Raw genomic sequence first — 13,847 nt, forward strand, 5'->3', positions numbered from 1 at the left:
AATAGGAAATGCGTCAGCATGGATCAAAGTCACAATAAAGATTTTTTATTTAAACGTAGTTTGTTGCAGCCTTCGAAATAGGTTAGGTATAGCCTATAACTATAATCAACAGAATAAAAATATTACAATACTACAATTTAACTATACACTGGGATACACATAGAATACACAACTATACACATAGGCTAATGTAGGCAACTTTGCTCATTTAACACTTAGAATTCTTTTTTTATTCGTTAGATTTATTTTTATTTAATTTTTTTTTCAACAATCACTTTAAAACCATTCATATGAATAAAAATCGTCACTGCCACATTATAAAATCAATAAGCATTAGTTTTATGTTATCTCGTCTTAAAAAGCCGTCTCAAAGTGCCCATGGCATGCGTGTCTCCTCTTTTAGCACTGCGGTTTCTAATTCATAACTTTGTGTTCATCCCTCAGACTTAACGAGCATTTTGTGTGGGCTTGAGCGGAGTTTTTTTTTTTTTTTTTTTTTTTTTTAAGCAGTCCCAAAAACTTCTGGAGACTCCAAATATCCCTGAATGACATCACTAGGATGAACCAGTAGGAGTGCGGAGCGCAGAGTTTGGGGGCTGGAAATCAAATAGGTACGAGCTCCGCTGAAGTTTCTCAATCACTATCAATGAGGATTTGCATGCTGGACCTAAAAAAGCGGAATTGCAGAAGAATGAGGGCGAATCCCTTTTGACATTTAATGGCTTTTTGGAGGATTTCTCTGAGACTTTCATGTTCGTCAAATTAGTGATGTGTGTTCTTAACTTTTGCGCATCTGAATGCTTCAGTGGTGTGGAGACATGCAACTCTAGATTTGAATGAGCAACGCTTGCCTCCGATGTATTTTGAGAAGTTTTCAAAGTTGGAACTATCTATTTAATACTTTGTGTTCGCACTGTTTCATATTTTCCACGTCTCACCTGGAGAATTTTGCGCTCGCGACCTCATTGGCTCCGGATAAGACGCGGATTACTTTTGTTCTTCATATAGCTTAAGCATTGGTTTGTTTTATTATTATTTTTAATTAAAATAAGGCTGCTAGCAGCATCAAAGGATATCTATCTATCTATCTATCTATCTATCTATCTATCTATCTATCTATATATATATATATATATATATATATATATATATATATATAGATATCTATATATCTATCTATCTATCTATCTATCTATATATATATATATATATATATATATATATATATATATATATATATATATATATAGATATATATCATGCTGTGGGTGAAGTCTTGGGGAATATTGGCTGTGTTGCTGTTCTGCGTCTCTGTGAATGGATGCCCGCATAAGTGCAGTTGTTCGGGCTCTCATGTGGATTGTCAGGGTCAAAGCTTCAGGACTGTTCCCAGGGGAATCCCGAGGAATGCCGAAAGACTGTAAGTACCCCGGTTATTGTCTTATCTTACCACCGGTAACAGAAATGACAGCAGCAGTGTTCATGCAGTGACACATAGTCGATATTTTACATTCTGTGAGCGAGAGAATGAAGTTTATTCCAGGGACTATGTGCTCCTGAACTTGGTAACACTTCATTATTCATGTTGAACATATTGCATTCTACTATGAATGAATATTGCATTCATAATAACAATGTAGTTACAAGCAATTACAAGTTAATTACACGGTAATTACACATAGGCTAGTGCTTTAGGATTATAGTATTCTATAGTTCTTTAGTGTGAAGGTGATAGGACGAAATTACAAAATTTGTAATTTTCATGCTACCATATTAATTAATTAGGTTTTCTGTATCTTTGATTACACTTGTGAGATGCAATCATTTAGGTTGTTAAAGTCTTTAGAGTAGACAAATGTAGATTAAAGCAGGTGTTCAAAATGTTTTAGTATGGGACATTATTCATATTATTCTGCAAAGTTATTACATTATAAATAATTTTTTTTGAATTTGCAATTGTTCATATCTCATACACAAATAATTTTCCTATTTCATAGATTAGATTCAATATTTTGTAATAATTGTAAAGTTTTATATGTTTGAAGTCAAGTAATGCTGCTTTTTTAAACTTACAATAACTTAATTAATATCATATTGTCTGATACATAAAGAGTTTTCTTATTTCCTAGATTCAGTAATTTGTATTAATTTGAGAGTTTAAAGAGTTTATAGTCATGTAACATTGCTTTTTTGTTTTGCATATATAATTGATATAATAAATAGTCTCATGCAGGAATTTCTTATTTTTTCCTTGTTTACATTCTGCATTTTGTATTGAGTTGAGAATTTGAGAGTTTGAAGTGAATGCTTTCACATGAAATAACATTTCTCTGATTATCACAAATGATTGTGTTCAGTTGTTAATGCCTCTTGATATTATACACTGCATTGCAATACTGATTTAATAAGTGTACACAAACATTGACATGAATAATGGCCATATGGTGTTAGTGTGTGTGTGTATACCTTGTCTGCATTAGTTGGGGAACTACAAATCCATTGAGGGGCGCACTGCAGCTGAAGCGCAACTGCACTCTCTTAAGTGCTTAGATTACGTACCATTGGTGGATTTCTCTGTGAAGATGTTCTTAATGTCCTTGTTTCTACCTGCAGCACATCTGTCACAATAAGCCATGACAGTTCTTAAAATAACACTTCCATCTGGCTTAAGAAAAAGAAAAGCAAATATAATAATTTCCTTGGACTTGTTATGAAAACGACCCACTCTGTTCAATAGCCAGAGGCAGTAGTGTAGTCTAGGGCATACACAGGAATACGCCGTATGCCCACCTATCTTTCTTAGAATTTTGCGTATGCCCACCTGAAATAATTGATGATACGTATGGCTGCCAGAACAACGAGTAGTCTTTTGACCTTGAAATTTTTCACAGCATCGGGTTAGTACACAAGTGAATTGTGTATATATAAGTGTACACCAATATAATGTGTGTGTGTATATATATATATATATATATATATGTATATATATATATATATATACATTTAAATTTAACTTATGCAATTAAACTTTGTGAAAATTCTGCATGTTATTGCGCACCTGATAGTTTATAATGCTTTTTTTTTTTTTGTCTTTTACTGTATGTGGTGCCTTTTTCTCATGATATCAGATCATTTCAGTTTATATTTCTAAATAGGAAAACAGTTTCACTATACACAGAAAAGCGCATAATAGTACACAAATAAAACAAATAACCATTAATTTTTATAAATAACCATTAAACTTTAATAAATTCACAGTATGCCCACCTCATCAGACACTACTACACCACTGGCCAGAGGTCTGGTTAAACCTTATAACCTTTGAATCCTAGTGGGATTTTCAGTGGGATCTTTCATGTGGAAAGAAAATTAAATAAGGATCATGTCCCTCGGCATATTGAATTTGTTTTAAAATATACTATGTCAGGTTCTATCCTGTTTAAACTAGGCATAGCTGCTAGCCTTTAAATGTTTCAAGTATTTCATTAATAGTTAAATTGCTTTGAAGATGGAGTGACAGATTTCTTCACTGACAACCAAGTGAAGTTCTATCTGAAGTTGCAGCATCCATATTATAACAACAGTTTTTCGCAACTGCTTGAAATCCAGGTGGAAGTGTCTCCAAGTCTCCTGGGTACGATTAACACACCACCTGCATTCCCAGAGCACCCTGGAGTATTGATTTAAGGTATTGATTTAACTGTAATGAATGCACCTCTGCCCTAAGCAAGGCCCATTTACCCACAATTCCAGAGTCCAGGCCCATTTCCCTCTAATAAATTCCCTCTTTATTTGAAAGGCTTTTCTTTCTTTGAAAGCTTATTTCATTTTGAACTCATTAGTTGCTCCTGTTGCAACTGTAATATCCCCTTTCAGTTACTCTCTCTCTCTCTCTCTTTCACTCTTTCATCTCTCTAACTCTAATTTGTGGTAGTTACGCACGCACACACACACACACACACACACACACACACACACTGTAGTGTTTAATAGCAAATTCTGTCCGCCGGCGTCTTCATAGCGCCAAGGCCCTCTCGCAGTTAACACTTCAGGAACAGACGTAGCATGTTCTGTCTGATGGTTCTCATCAAGCACTGGATCAGGATAGAGAATGGCAGCATTTCCTTCCTCTAAGTTTGTCTTAATAGGAAAACTCTAACAAAAACCTGCGCTTTATTTACTAATCACCCACAATCCAGTATAACTAAGCAGCATCTGCAGTGGTTCATCACAATCACACATCCTTTCCAAGTAAAAGAGGCTTATTAGTGTGCGCTTTATTCACAAAAGGCATCAATACTAGCCTGCTGCAATTAATGCTGTACAAAAACCGCCCATGGAAAGCAGGTAGTGAACTGAATTTTACAGGGATAAAAACTCCTCAACTTTCTGTGAAATTTGCCCTATTTGGTCACTTTTTTATTTGATGCCAATTCGTGCAGATCCGAAGACTCCCACGTGTTTGACTACAGCAGTGGCCAATCACGTGCTTGGCAAACGCAGTCCCACCGAGGCAGATTGCTTGATTGATTACAGCTACGGCCAGTCTTGGCTATAGCAGCACATGCACAGTGATTCTGCATCTGACAGGAATGCAGTCATGTTCAGCAGTTTAAATACTATATGAAAATGCTTTGTTCTTATAATACTTAAACATTCTACTGAAGTCAGTAGATTTGAACACATGCACATTTTAATAAATGATAAGGTAAGGACATCATTGAAACTCATAAACTTCTTGCTCAGAAGTTCACAAACTGAAGGAAAATGCTTTGTTCTTATAATGCTTACAACACTATAAATCTCTTGGCAAATTGCGGTCATGAATGACTCAAAATGATTCACTGACTCACTCATAGCACATAACACGCTTATTTGTAGCCACATAGTGCACTAGCGGATCCTGGCATAGCCAATATAGGCAAGTGCCTAGGGTGCCAACACTCTTTATGCTGGCATGACAGGGTACCTGAACAACATGATCGGCCGCCCCTGCACATGGCTCACAAGATCGCGATGGAACAAAGATGCCCCGAATTGTGCCGCCCCGACCCTGGCTCGTGATGGGAGAAAGGTGCCCCAAATCGTGCCACCCCGTCCCGATCTCACAAGACTGCGATGGGAGAGAGGTGCCCCAAATTGTGCCACCCTGCCCCCGCATAGAGCTCGCAAGATAGCAATGGGGGAAAGGTGCCCAGAGTTGTAACTTACAGGCTACTCATTAGGTGTAATAGCACAAGAAGCAATCTGTAAGTATTCTGCCATTTTCTTTATTTATTGACTCTAAAATTTAATTGAGCAATTTAAGGAGGTTGGGGATGTTAAGGGGTGCACCACGTCGGATCTCGCCTAGGGCACCAAGTAAGCCAGAACCGCCACTGACCTAGTGGCATCTCCAGAAAGGGTCAATGAACTAATCAGTTAATAAAACAGAACAATTTTGTGAAACAGAAGCAAGCCACACCAAGATACCGTTAATTTTACAGCTAATTCTACCACAATAACACAAGAAAGAACTGGATGCTACCCTCATGTTTGAATATTCTTTTATCAGCATCTGCTGATCCTCTGTCAGAAGTTTAGCCTGTTTTTATTATGCATAATTCTTGCAGAGACTCAGCGGGACTGTGTGTGTGTTTGTTGTGTTGGTGTTGGAGCGAGTCGGGAGGTGGGTTTGTGGTCTCCAGTGCCCTGTTGACCTCGCAGGGCATATGAGGAGCATATGTGAAGCCTCTCACTCAGCAAGCGTTCACACACTGCAGCCTGCCAGACAGCTGTTGGCACTGCTTGTGGGCAAAGACTTCAGGAAAAGATCCGCCACCCAACCTTAAAAAAAAAAATGTTGGAAAATATTTAATCTGCCTCATTTCAGCCAGTACATCAAAGCGTAAAGCTGGCAGAGACGGACATGCACTGTCTTTGGGGAGTCTGGGTGCCAGAAGACCTCTCGTCACAAATGTCTCGAAGAGGTCACTTCTAGGACAGGGACACAGAAGTCCACAAATCTTCCAAGTTTGTGTCATGCTTCTATGGTAGGCTGGATTTGACAATATGCACGCCTCAAGAGTCGTTTAAAGTTAACGAGGGCTCTTGTTTTGGGGGCTTTGTCACCAAAGCAACACATCAAGGGCTTCTCATCGGCACATCTTGTTAGTTACAGCTGAATGTAGCTGAAAGTGACAGTGTTTATCCTAAGCTAACAAATATGAATAAAACTGTGCATGGTTTTATGCTTTTGTGACTGTGATGTAATCCATGTCAGGAACCCAAACACTGGGTTGTAGTTAGCAACCGATAAACAAAAGAATTGAGCCAGAGTTATGAATGATTTGATCGAGATTTTGCTAGGCCTTCGGTTTGCACATACAGAAGTAAAGTGGAGTAAAAGAGTAAAAAAATCGATAACATTTACTCTTGGGCAAAAAACAGTAATCTCTATAGGTATCTGCACAAACAAACATTTTGCCTGATTGACTTCTGGTGGCGTTCTGCATGGTGTTTAAATGGTAAATGTAAATGGTCTGCACATATTTAGCGCCTTTTTTAACCTTAGCGATTAAGGTTGGTGACCTTTGACACACGTATTTGCAGTGTTGACCAATAGGAAGTTGCTTGGTTTGGCAGTGGCCTCTGTGTCTTCTTTTTCATATGAAGCATTGGGAAGTCAGTTACATTTTAGTGAATCGGTTTGTTTGGATGGTTTATGTAAATAGAACTAAAAAAAAAAAAAAAAAAAATGATGAATTGAGTCTCTGCACTGGGTTTTACAATTTTTTTTTTATAGTAAAACATTTAATTAAATGCTGCATTCACAATGTTTTTGGGTGATTTATATGAAGTATGATTGTAAAAGGTTTCGTTGTTGTGTGGGAAGGAGGAAGCTGGGACCGGGTTGAACAGTACACATGGACATTTATTGTTGCACTTTTCAGTTGCACACAATTGCACACTTCTTCACGCTGCCGCGTGTCTCTCTCTCTCTCTCTGGCATCCCCGGCTCTTCCTTATCTCTCTTTCCTGCTGATTGGGGCAACTCAGCGCCAGGCATGCACCCTCCCAGCCCGGCCACTCCCTCCTCCTCGTCACATACCCCCAACACCCAATTCAGGCCAGGGAACCAACCAGCCTGACCTACTCCCCCCCCCCTCTCTCTCGGGCTCTCCCGCTCTCTTTCTCTCTTCGCTCTCCCTCCCCCTGACCTACTCTGCTGACTGGCCTTCCCCGCCTCCTGGGAAAATGAGTAGGATGAGGGGAGGGAGAGGGGAGAGAGAGCAGGAGAGCCCGAGAGAGAGAGAGGTAAGAGAGAGGGAAAAAAGAAAAACACTCCAGTTCGCCGGCCCCCGAACACACTGTCACATGGTCCTCAGCCAGCTGCACTGCCTCCTGGCGGACGGCAGAGGGCTCCTCCACCTCCAGGCAGACGGCAGTGGCGAGGACTCCCTGAAAGCACATCCTTCCTCCTTCCCGGGTTTCGGCACCAATTTAACAGGTTTCGTTGGTGTGTGGGAAGGAGGAAGTTGGGACTGGGTTGAACAGTACACAGACATTTATTGTTGCACTTTTCAGTCGTACACAATAACACACTGCTTCACGCTGACACGTAGACACACACACTGCCACGTGTCTCTCTCTCTCTCTCTCTCTCTCTCTCCCTCTCTCTCTCTCTCTCTCTCTAGCGTCCCCGGCTCCTCCTTATCTCTCTCTCCCGCTGATTGGGGCAACTCAGTGCCAGGTGTGCACCCTCACGGCTTGGCCACTCCCTCCTCCTTGTCATAATGATGTTTTATAGTTTTATTATGTGCAAATTTATCTGTTCAAATGCTGTTTAATGCTGTCAGACATTTTCTGATAGATAACACCCTTAGATAGCCTCAAAGAAGTTTTCAAACTACTTCAAACAACTATTTGTTTGCTAGAACTGGGGACACGTGACGCCATGCGAGAAGCAGACGTGTGAGCGACTGGCTCTGCTCACTTTGCTAGTTTTTTAAATATTTTCATGTTATAATCTGGTGAGATTCGATACACCCCGTTACATATTTGCTCTTTGAGGTAAACATGGCAAAAAAGTCAAAATCCTCATACTCTGGAGACATTAAAAGACACTTACGTGTTCAAGCTGAGGCCTCTGATGGGACTGTGAGCCAGGGACTCCATATGGATGGCGCGTCGGGAGAAGATATTCAGCGTCAACTGTCCAGCATCTCGGTGATGCTGACGAAGGTTGTTGCTGACTTGGAGGATCTCGCTGTAATACGTCGATCGATTACGGCGATGGAAACAAAATTCTCTGAATTGGTCACAAGAGTCGCAGATGTTGAGAAACAAATTGATTACCTGGAGTCGTCAGAAAGGGAATTATCTGCTAATATATAAAATATATTAAGCTTAAGCTTATAAAAATATAAGCTGAAGGAATAACATATGAATTTTTGGAATTCCTGAGCATTAAGAAGGCAGAGATATGGTGAAATTCCAGGACGAGCTCTTCCCAAGTCTGCTCGACATAACAGGCTGGAAATCGAGCGAGCTTACAGAGCCCCGGCTCGGAGATCGGCTGAGGGAGACAGGCCCTGATCAATTCTGGCCATATTTCTGAGATCATCCGATAAAGGTCTAGAAACTCTTACATCAACGGAAGATCGCTTTTGCAGTGACTCGATTGTCTGAGGAAGCTGGGTGACATTTTTTTTTTTTTTTTTTTTTTGCATTGGCTCTGCCTAGCTGCTGGAGTTTGTTTTGTGGCATGACTCCTTCAAGAAACTTTTGCATTGGCGGAAGATCGCTTTTACACTGAAGTTCCTGGCCAGATTGAGAATGAACACTATGGATAACCGCAAAATATCTACATGCTCACATAATGGATGTCTTTTATAAAGTTGACAGGCTGAGTAAGTCATGATGTACTTTTTTATGTGGCCTCCGAGTGAGTTTGGCTCTTGATCATCCGAGGAACTGGGATGCCTGTGTTGTTTCTTTTCGTGCTGGTTCCGCCTAGCGGCTGGAGTTTGTTTTTGTGGAGTATTTTTAAGGGACATTAGAATGATTATGTCATCTGCTGCACTCATAACAGCCAGCTCACTGAACAACTGTTTGTATGTCCGAGGAAACTGAACAGCTTTATATCAGCTGGAGTGTGTTTTGTGGAGGAACACACCTTCAAGACAGTTCTGTGAATGAATCTACATGTTCTTTGTGTTTATTCTGCCTGTTGGCTGGAGTCTGTTTTACGAAGTATTTTCTGTTGTGTAATTTTGCCTCACAAAATTTGTGCAGAAGCACCAGACTTGAGCAGTCCGACGGCAAAGTTGTCGCAGGGACTCTCGCATGCGTACATGGACCTTTTGAGTTTTAAGGGATCGACGCAGTTTGGCGATGTCTTGCGTGAGGTTTGTTTTGTTCGGGGGGAAGTTCTGGGTTTTACTGTTGCTATAATGTGGAATGTGGTCTTTATAATCTTGTTTTTGACACAATTAATTTAAAAAAAATAAAAAATATGATATAGTGTTTCTTCAAGAAACATCTTTCCCCGCAGGAAGCGGAAAAATTTGGGAAGATATGGGGTGGACATGTTTTCTTTAGTGCTGGCTCAAGTAAGAGCAGGGGAGTCAATACATTGATTAGTAAACATCTACAATTCAAATGTCTTAAACAGATTAAAGATAAATTAGGGAGAATCATTATTGTTTTAGGAGAAATTCAGGGGAAAAGGTTGATTTTGGCTAATATTTGAAGCAAAAGTGTGTAAGCCCCCTAGAGCAACATTGACGCTTCACAGGATGTGTAAATATCTTGGTCTTGCAAATATTTGGAGACTTTTGAACCCATCTGGTAGGGACTATAATTTTTTTTCATCAGTCCATAAGATTTATTCTAGAATAGATTTTTTTTTTATATCTAAGTCCCTCATTTCATCTGTTGTTGACTGCTCAATTGGAAATATCTTGGTCTCAGATCATGCCCTGGTGAGTTTAGAGGTGTTGCCACACACGGAGAAAAAGAAATCATATAGTTGGCACCTTAATGTATCCCTTTTGCAAAATCCCGATTTCCAACAAATGTTAAAGACTGAAATCAGTGTTTATATGGAGACCAACTGGTCCTCAGTATCCTCTGTGGGCATTGCTTGGGAGGCACTTAAGGTGGTTCTTAGGGGTCGGATCATACAGTATGCCTCATTCACCAAAAAATCCAAAGCACGAGAACTCGTGGAGTTGGAAGGGAATATTAAAAGTGCAGAGGCAGAGCTGAAGCACCAAATGTCGTCTGATGGCCTCAGAGAATTGACCCGTTTAAAATACAGATATAATTTTTGTCGCAGAAAGTGGAGTTTTGGTTGTTCAGGGCAAGACAGTCATACTTTGAGTCGGATGACAAAGCAGGGAAGCTTTTGGCTAGATATATAAAGCAGAGAGAGTCTTTTTCTACCATTCCCTCAGTGAAATCTGCTGGTGGTGAAATATTTACCTCGGCCATTGATATTAATAATGCTTTTAAAGAATTCTATTTTGATCTTTATAGTTCCACATCTTCGTCTACTGATGAAGATATTAGAAATTTTATGGAACCATTAGATCTCCCTAAACTGACAACTGAGCAAAAAAATTCTCTTGATTCTGAGATAAACTTGGAGGAGCTTGACGAGGTAATTAAGGCCCTGCCAACAGGCATGGCTCCGGGGCCAGATGGCTTTTCCGCTGAATTTTTTAGATCTTATGCTACAGAACTGGCTCCACTTTTGTTAGAAGTTTATACGGAATCATTAAAGAATGGAAAGCTTCCGCCAACCATGACACAACCCCGGATCAGTCTGATTCTTAAAAAGGACAAAGATCCAGGCGAGTGTAAGAGTTACCGTCCAATTTCCCTGATCCAGCTAGATGTAAATATTTTGGCAAAAATTCTGGCTAACCGATTGAGTAAAGTTATGACATCTCTTATACATATAGATCAGGTGGGGTTTATTTGGGGCCATAGCTCTTCTGATAACATTAGGCGTTTCATTAATATCATGTGGTCAGTGGTGAATGATCAGACTCCAGTCGCTGCCATCGCACTTGACGCTGAAAAGGCATTTGATATGGTAGAATGGGATTATCTTTTTACGATTTTGGAAATATATGGGTTCGGAAATACTTTTATTGGATGGATTAAGTTACTTTATAGACACCCTGTAGTGGCGGTACAAACAAATGGATTAATTTCAGATTATTTTACTCTGGATAAGGGCACTCAGCAGTGTTGCCCTCTTTCCCCATTATTGTTCTGTCTTGCCCTGGAACCTTTAGCAGCCGCGATAAGAAAGGAGGATGATTTTCCAGGGGTGACGGCGGGAGGTGTGGCGCATAAGCTTCTGCTTTACGCAGATGATATTTTGTTATTCGTTTCCGACCCCAATAGATCTATGCCTTGCCTCCACAGAATTATCAATTCCTTTTCAAAATTTTCGTGTTAATTGGTCTAAATTGAAGATTTAGCTCTGACTGCGTACTGCCCAGTAATGGCTTTTCAACCGGGTGCCTTTCAATGGCCCAAATAGGGCATTAAGTATTTGGGTATTTTATTCCCAGCAAATTTATGTGATTTAGTTAGAGTTAATTTTGATCCTTTAATAAAAATTTTTTCGAGTGATGTGGATAGGTGGGCTTCATTACGTTTATTGATTGAAAGGTTAATGTTATTAAAATGAATTTTATTCCAAAATTCAACAACCTACTACAATCTCTCCCTGTATATGTCCCCCTCTCTTATTTCAAGCAATTTGATAGCATAGCGAAGTCCTTCGTTTGGAATGGAAAGCATCCCAGGTTACATTTTAACAAGTTACATAGGTTGATTGACAAAGGTGGGCTTGGCCTACCCAAGATTTTGTTTTAATATTACGCATTCGGTCTCAGACATTTGGCTCATTGGTCGCTACCACCTGAGAGAGCTCCTCCCTAGTTTTGTATTGAAAAAGAAGTTATTGACCCTATTTCGCCACTGCAAAGCCCTTCTATCAAACTATTTGGAGAAGTTAAGTCACACCCCATTATCTCGAATTTACACTCGATATGGACAAAGGTGTCCAGAGTGTTTAACTCGGATATTTATTTAAACGTTGCCTCGAGCATATGGCTGAACCCTAAACTATGTATTAATAAGTCCCCTTTCTGTTGTTCAGATTGGATTGTGAGGGGGGTTAATACACTTAGTGACCTATATGAGAGTGAAGTATTGAGATCTTTTGAAAATTTGATTCAACAATTTGGGATTCCCAGATCTCAATTTTATAAGTATTTACAGCTGCGCCACCTGCTCTGCACTGTTTTTGGGAGTAGCACGCACCCACATAGAAAGGCAGATACTCTGGAAGTGGTGATTGCTGCTTTTGGGAAGGGTCATGAGGCATCGGTGTATTACTCCCTGCTAATTCAGTGTCTGGGGGACGGAGATTTAAATTCTCTCAAAAGATTATGGGAGGAACATTTAAATTTGTTATTGGAGGAGGGAGTGTGGGCTAGGATTCTAAAAAATGTCAAGTCTACATCAAGAGATGCAAGGGTTCACCTTATGCAATTTAAGATTTTACATAGATTTTATTGGACCCCCTCTAAATTGTATAGGCTTGGTCTTAAGGACACACCCATCTGCTGGCGATGCCATTCTGAAGATGGAGACACCACCCATGTTTTTGGGGGTGTCGTAAGATCCAAGAATTTTGGCTGAAGGTGCAAAGTTTTGTGTGTGATGTGTTGGGCACTCAGGTCTCGTTCTGCACCAGACTCTGTATTTTGGGAGATGGGGAGGTCATGGATTTGGAGGATAAGTACATGAAGGACTGGGTTTTGACCAGTGTGATGATTGGTAGGAAGGTTTTTTGAGAAGTTGGAAGTCGGATGGAGTACCCTTGTTCCCGGAGTGGTGCACGGAGATGGGGAGGGTGGCTGCCTTCAAGAAGGGGTCGAGCATAAGGATGGGAGTTAGGGATTCTTACAATAAGAAATGGAGCAATTACTTAGCATTTTTGGGGGAATCTCAAGGAGGGGCGGTGGAGGGAGTAATTTAGAGTTTTTTTGTTTTTGTTTTTTATAATTATACTTGATTATTGTATTTTATTTATTTTTGTGTGTGTGTGTGTGTGTGTGTGTGTGTGTCTATTCTATTGACCACAGGGGTGTTCGTGGGGGGGGGGGGGGGGGGGGTCAGGGTGGGGTGGGAGTTTGGTAGGGGGAGGGGATATAGTGGGGGTTTAATGTTTAAAGTGATTGATTCAATATATATATGTTGTTGTTTTTTTGTGTTAATTTATTAATCAATAAAAATGTTAATAACAAAAAACTACTATTTGTTTGTTAAATTTAAAGGGTAGCTTTACTATTTTAACTACTTGAAATTATGAGTAGCTTGTAGATTAGGAAACTACGCTTTCAAAATAGTTTTTTGCTCTATTAGGCCTCAGCTTCAGTTATGACAAAAAAAGATTCCCTTTGAATTTAAAATATGTATATGCCACAGTGTAAATAGAGCGGCACAGGTTTAAACACATCCAAACAAATAAACCCATGGTGGCCGGGCACAGATTTCTATTGTTAGATATGGTCAACATTCAGTTGGGACACTCATATTTGACTGTTTTTCCTGGTAATGACGTCTACAGAAAGACGTGTTGGGTGGAGGGTTATCCTTGGTTACCCCTGAAGTCCAAGATGAGTGTGTTATGGATGAGCCTTTTGTAGCCTGGCTGTCATATTGACTTTCACACTGAAGTGATGAAGATGCCCTTGTCACCTCTCAGCCAAGCGTTACTCTAGTAATTTAAGAAGTCATAAACTGTGCAAGAACACCAGACTGTCTGTGCTATTAGC

At 40.0% G+C, this 13,847-nt stretch overlaps 1 protein-coding gene across 2 annotated transcripts in view; it reads left to right on the forward strand.

Moving 5' to 3' along the window:
- Positions 1 to 640: 640 nt before the first annotated feature.
- LOC127418211 (slit homolog 3 protein-like) overlaps positions 641 to 13,847 on the forward strand; it is a 235,366-nt gene continuing 222,159 nt past the window's right edge. The window contains exons 1-2 of one of the 2 annotated variants that reach the window (XR_007893387.1): positions 641 to 1,019; positions 1,251 to 1,420. Coding sequence is in view for 1 of the 2 variants with exons in the window: in XM_051658665.1 (XP_051514625.1) it covers positions 1,260 to 1,420 (161 nt within the window). In the remaining variant the exon portion in view is untranslated. The remainder of the gene's footprint in view (positions 1,020 to 1,250; positions 1,421 to 13,847) is intronic. The other variant, XM_051658665.1, reaches the window with a different exon arrangement.

The sequence above is a fragment of the Myxocyprinus asiaticus genome, chromosome 27, assembly GCF_019703515.2.
Source record: "Myxocyprinus asiaticus isolate MX2 ecotype Aquarium Trade chromosome 27, UBuf_Myxa_2, whole genome shotgun sequence".
Taxonomy (NCBI): Eukaryota; Metazoa; Chordata; class Actinopteri; order Cypriniformes; family Catostomidae; genus Myxocyprinus; species Myxocyprinus asiaticus.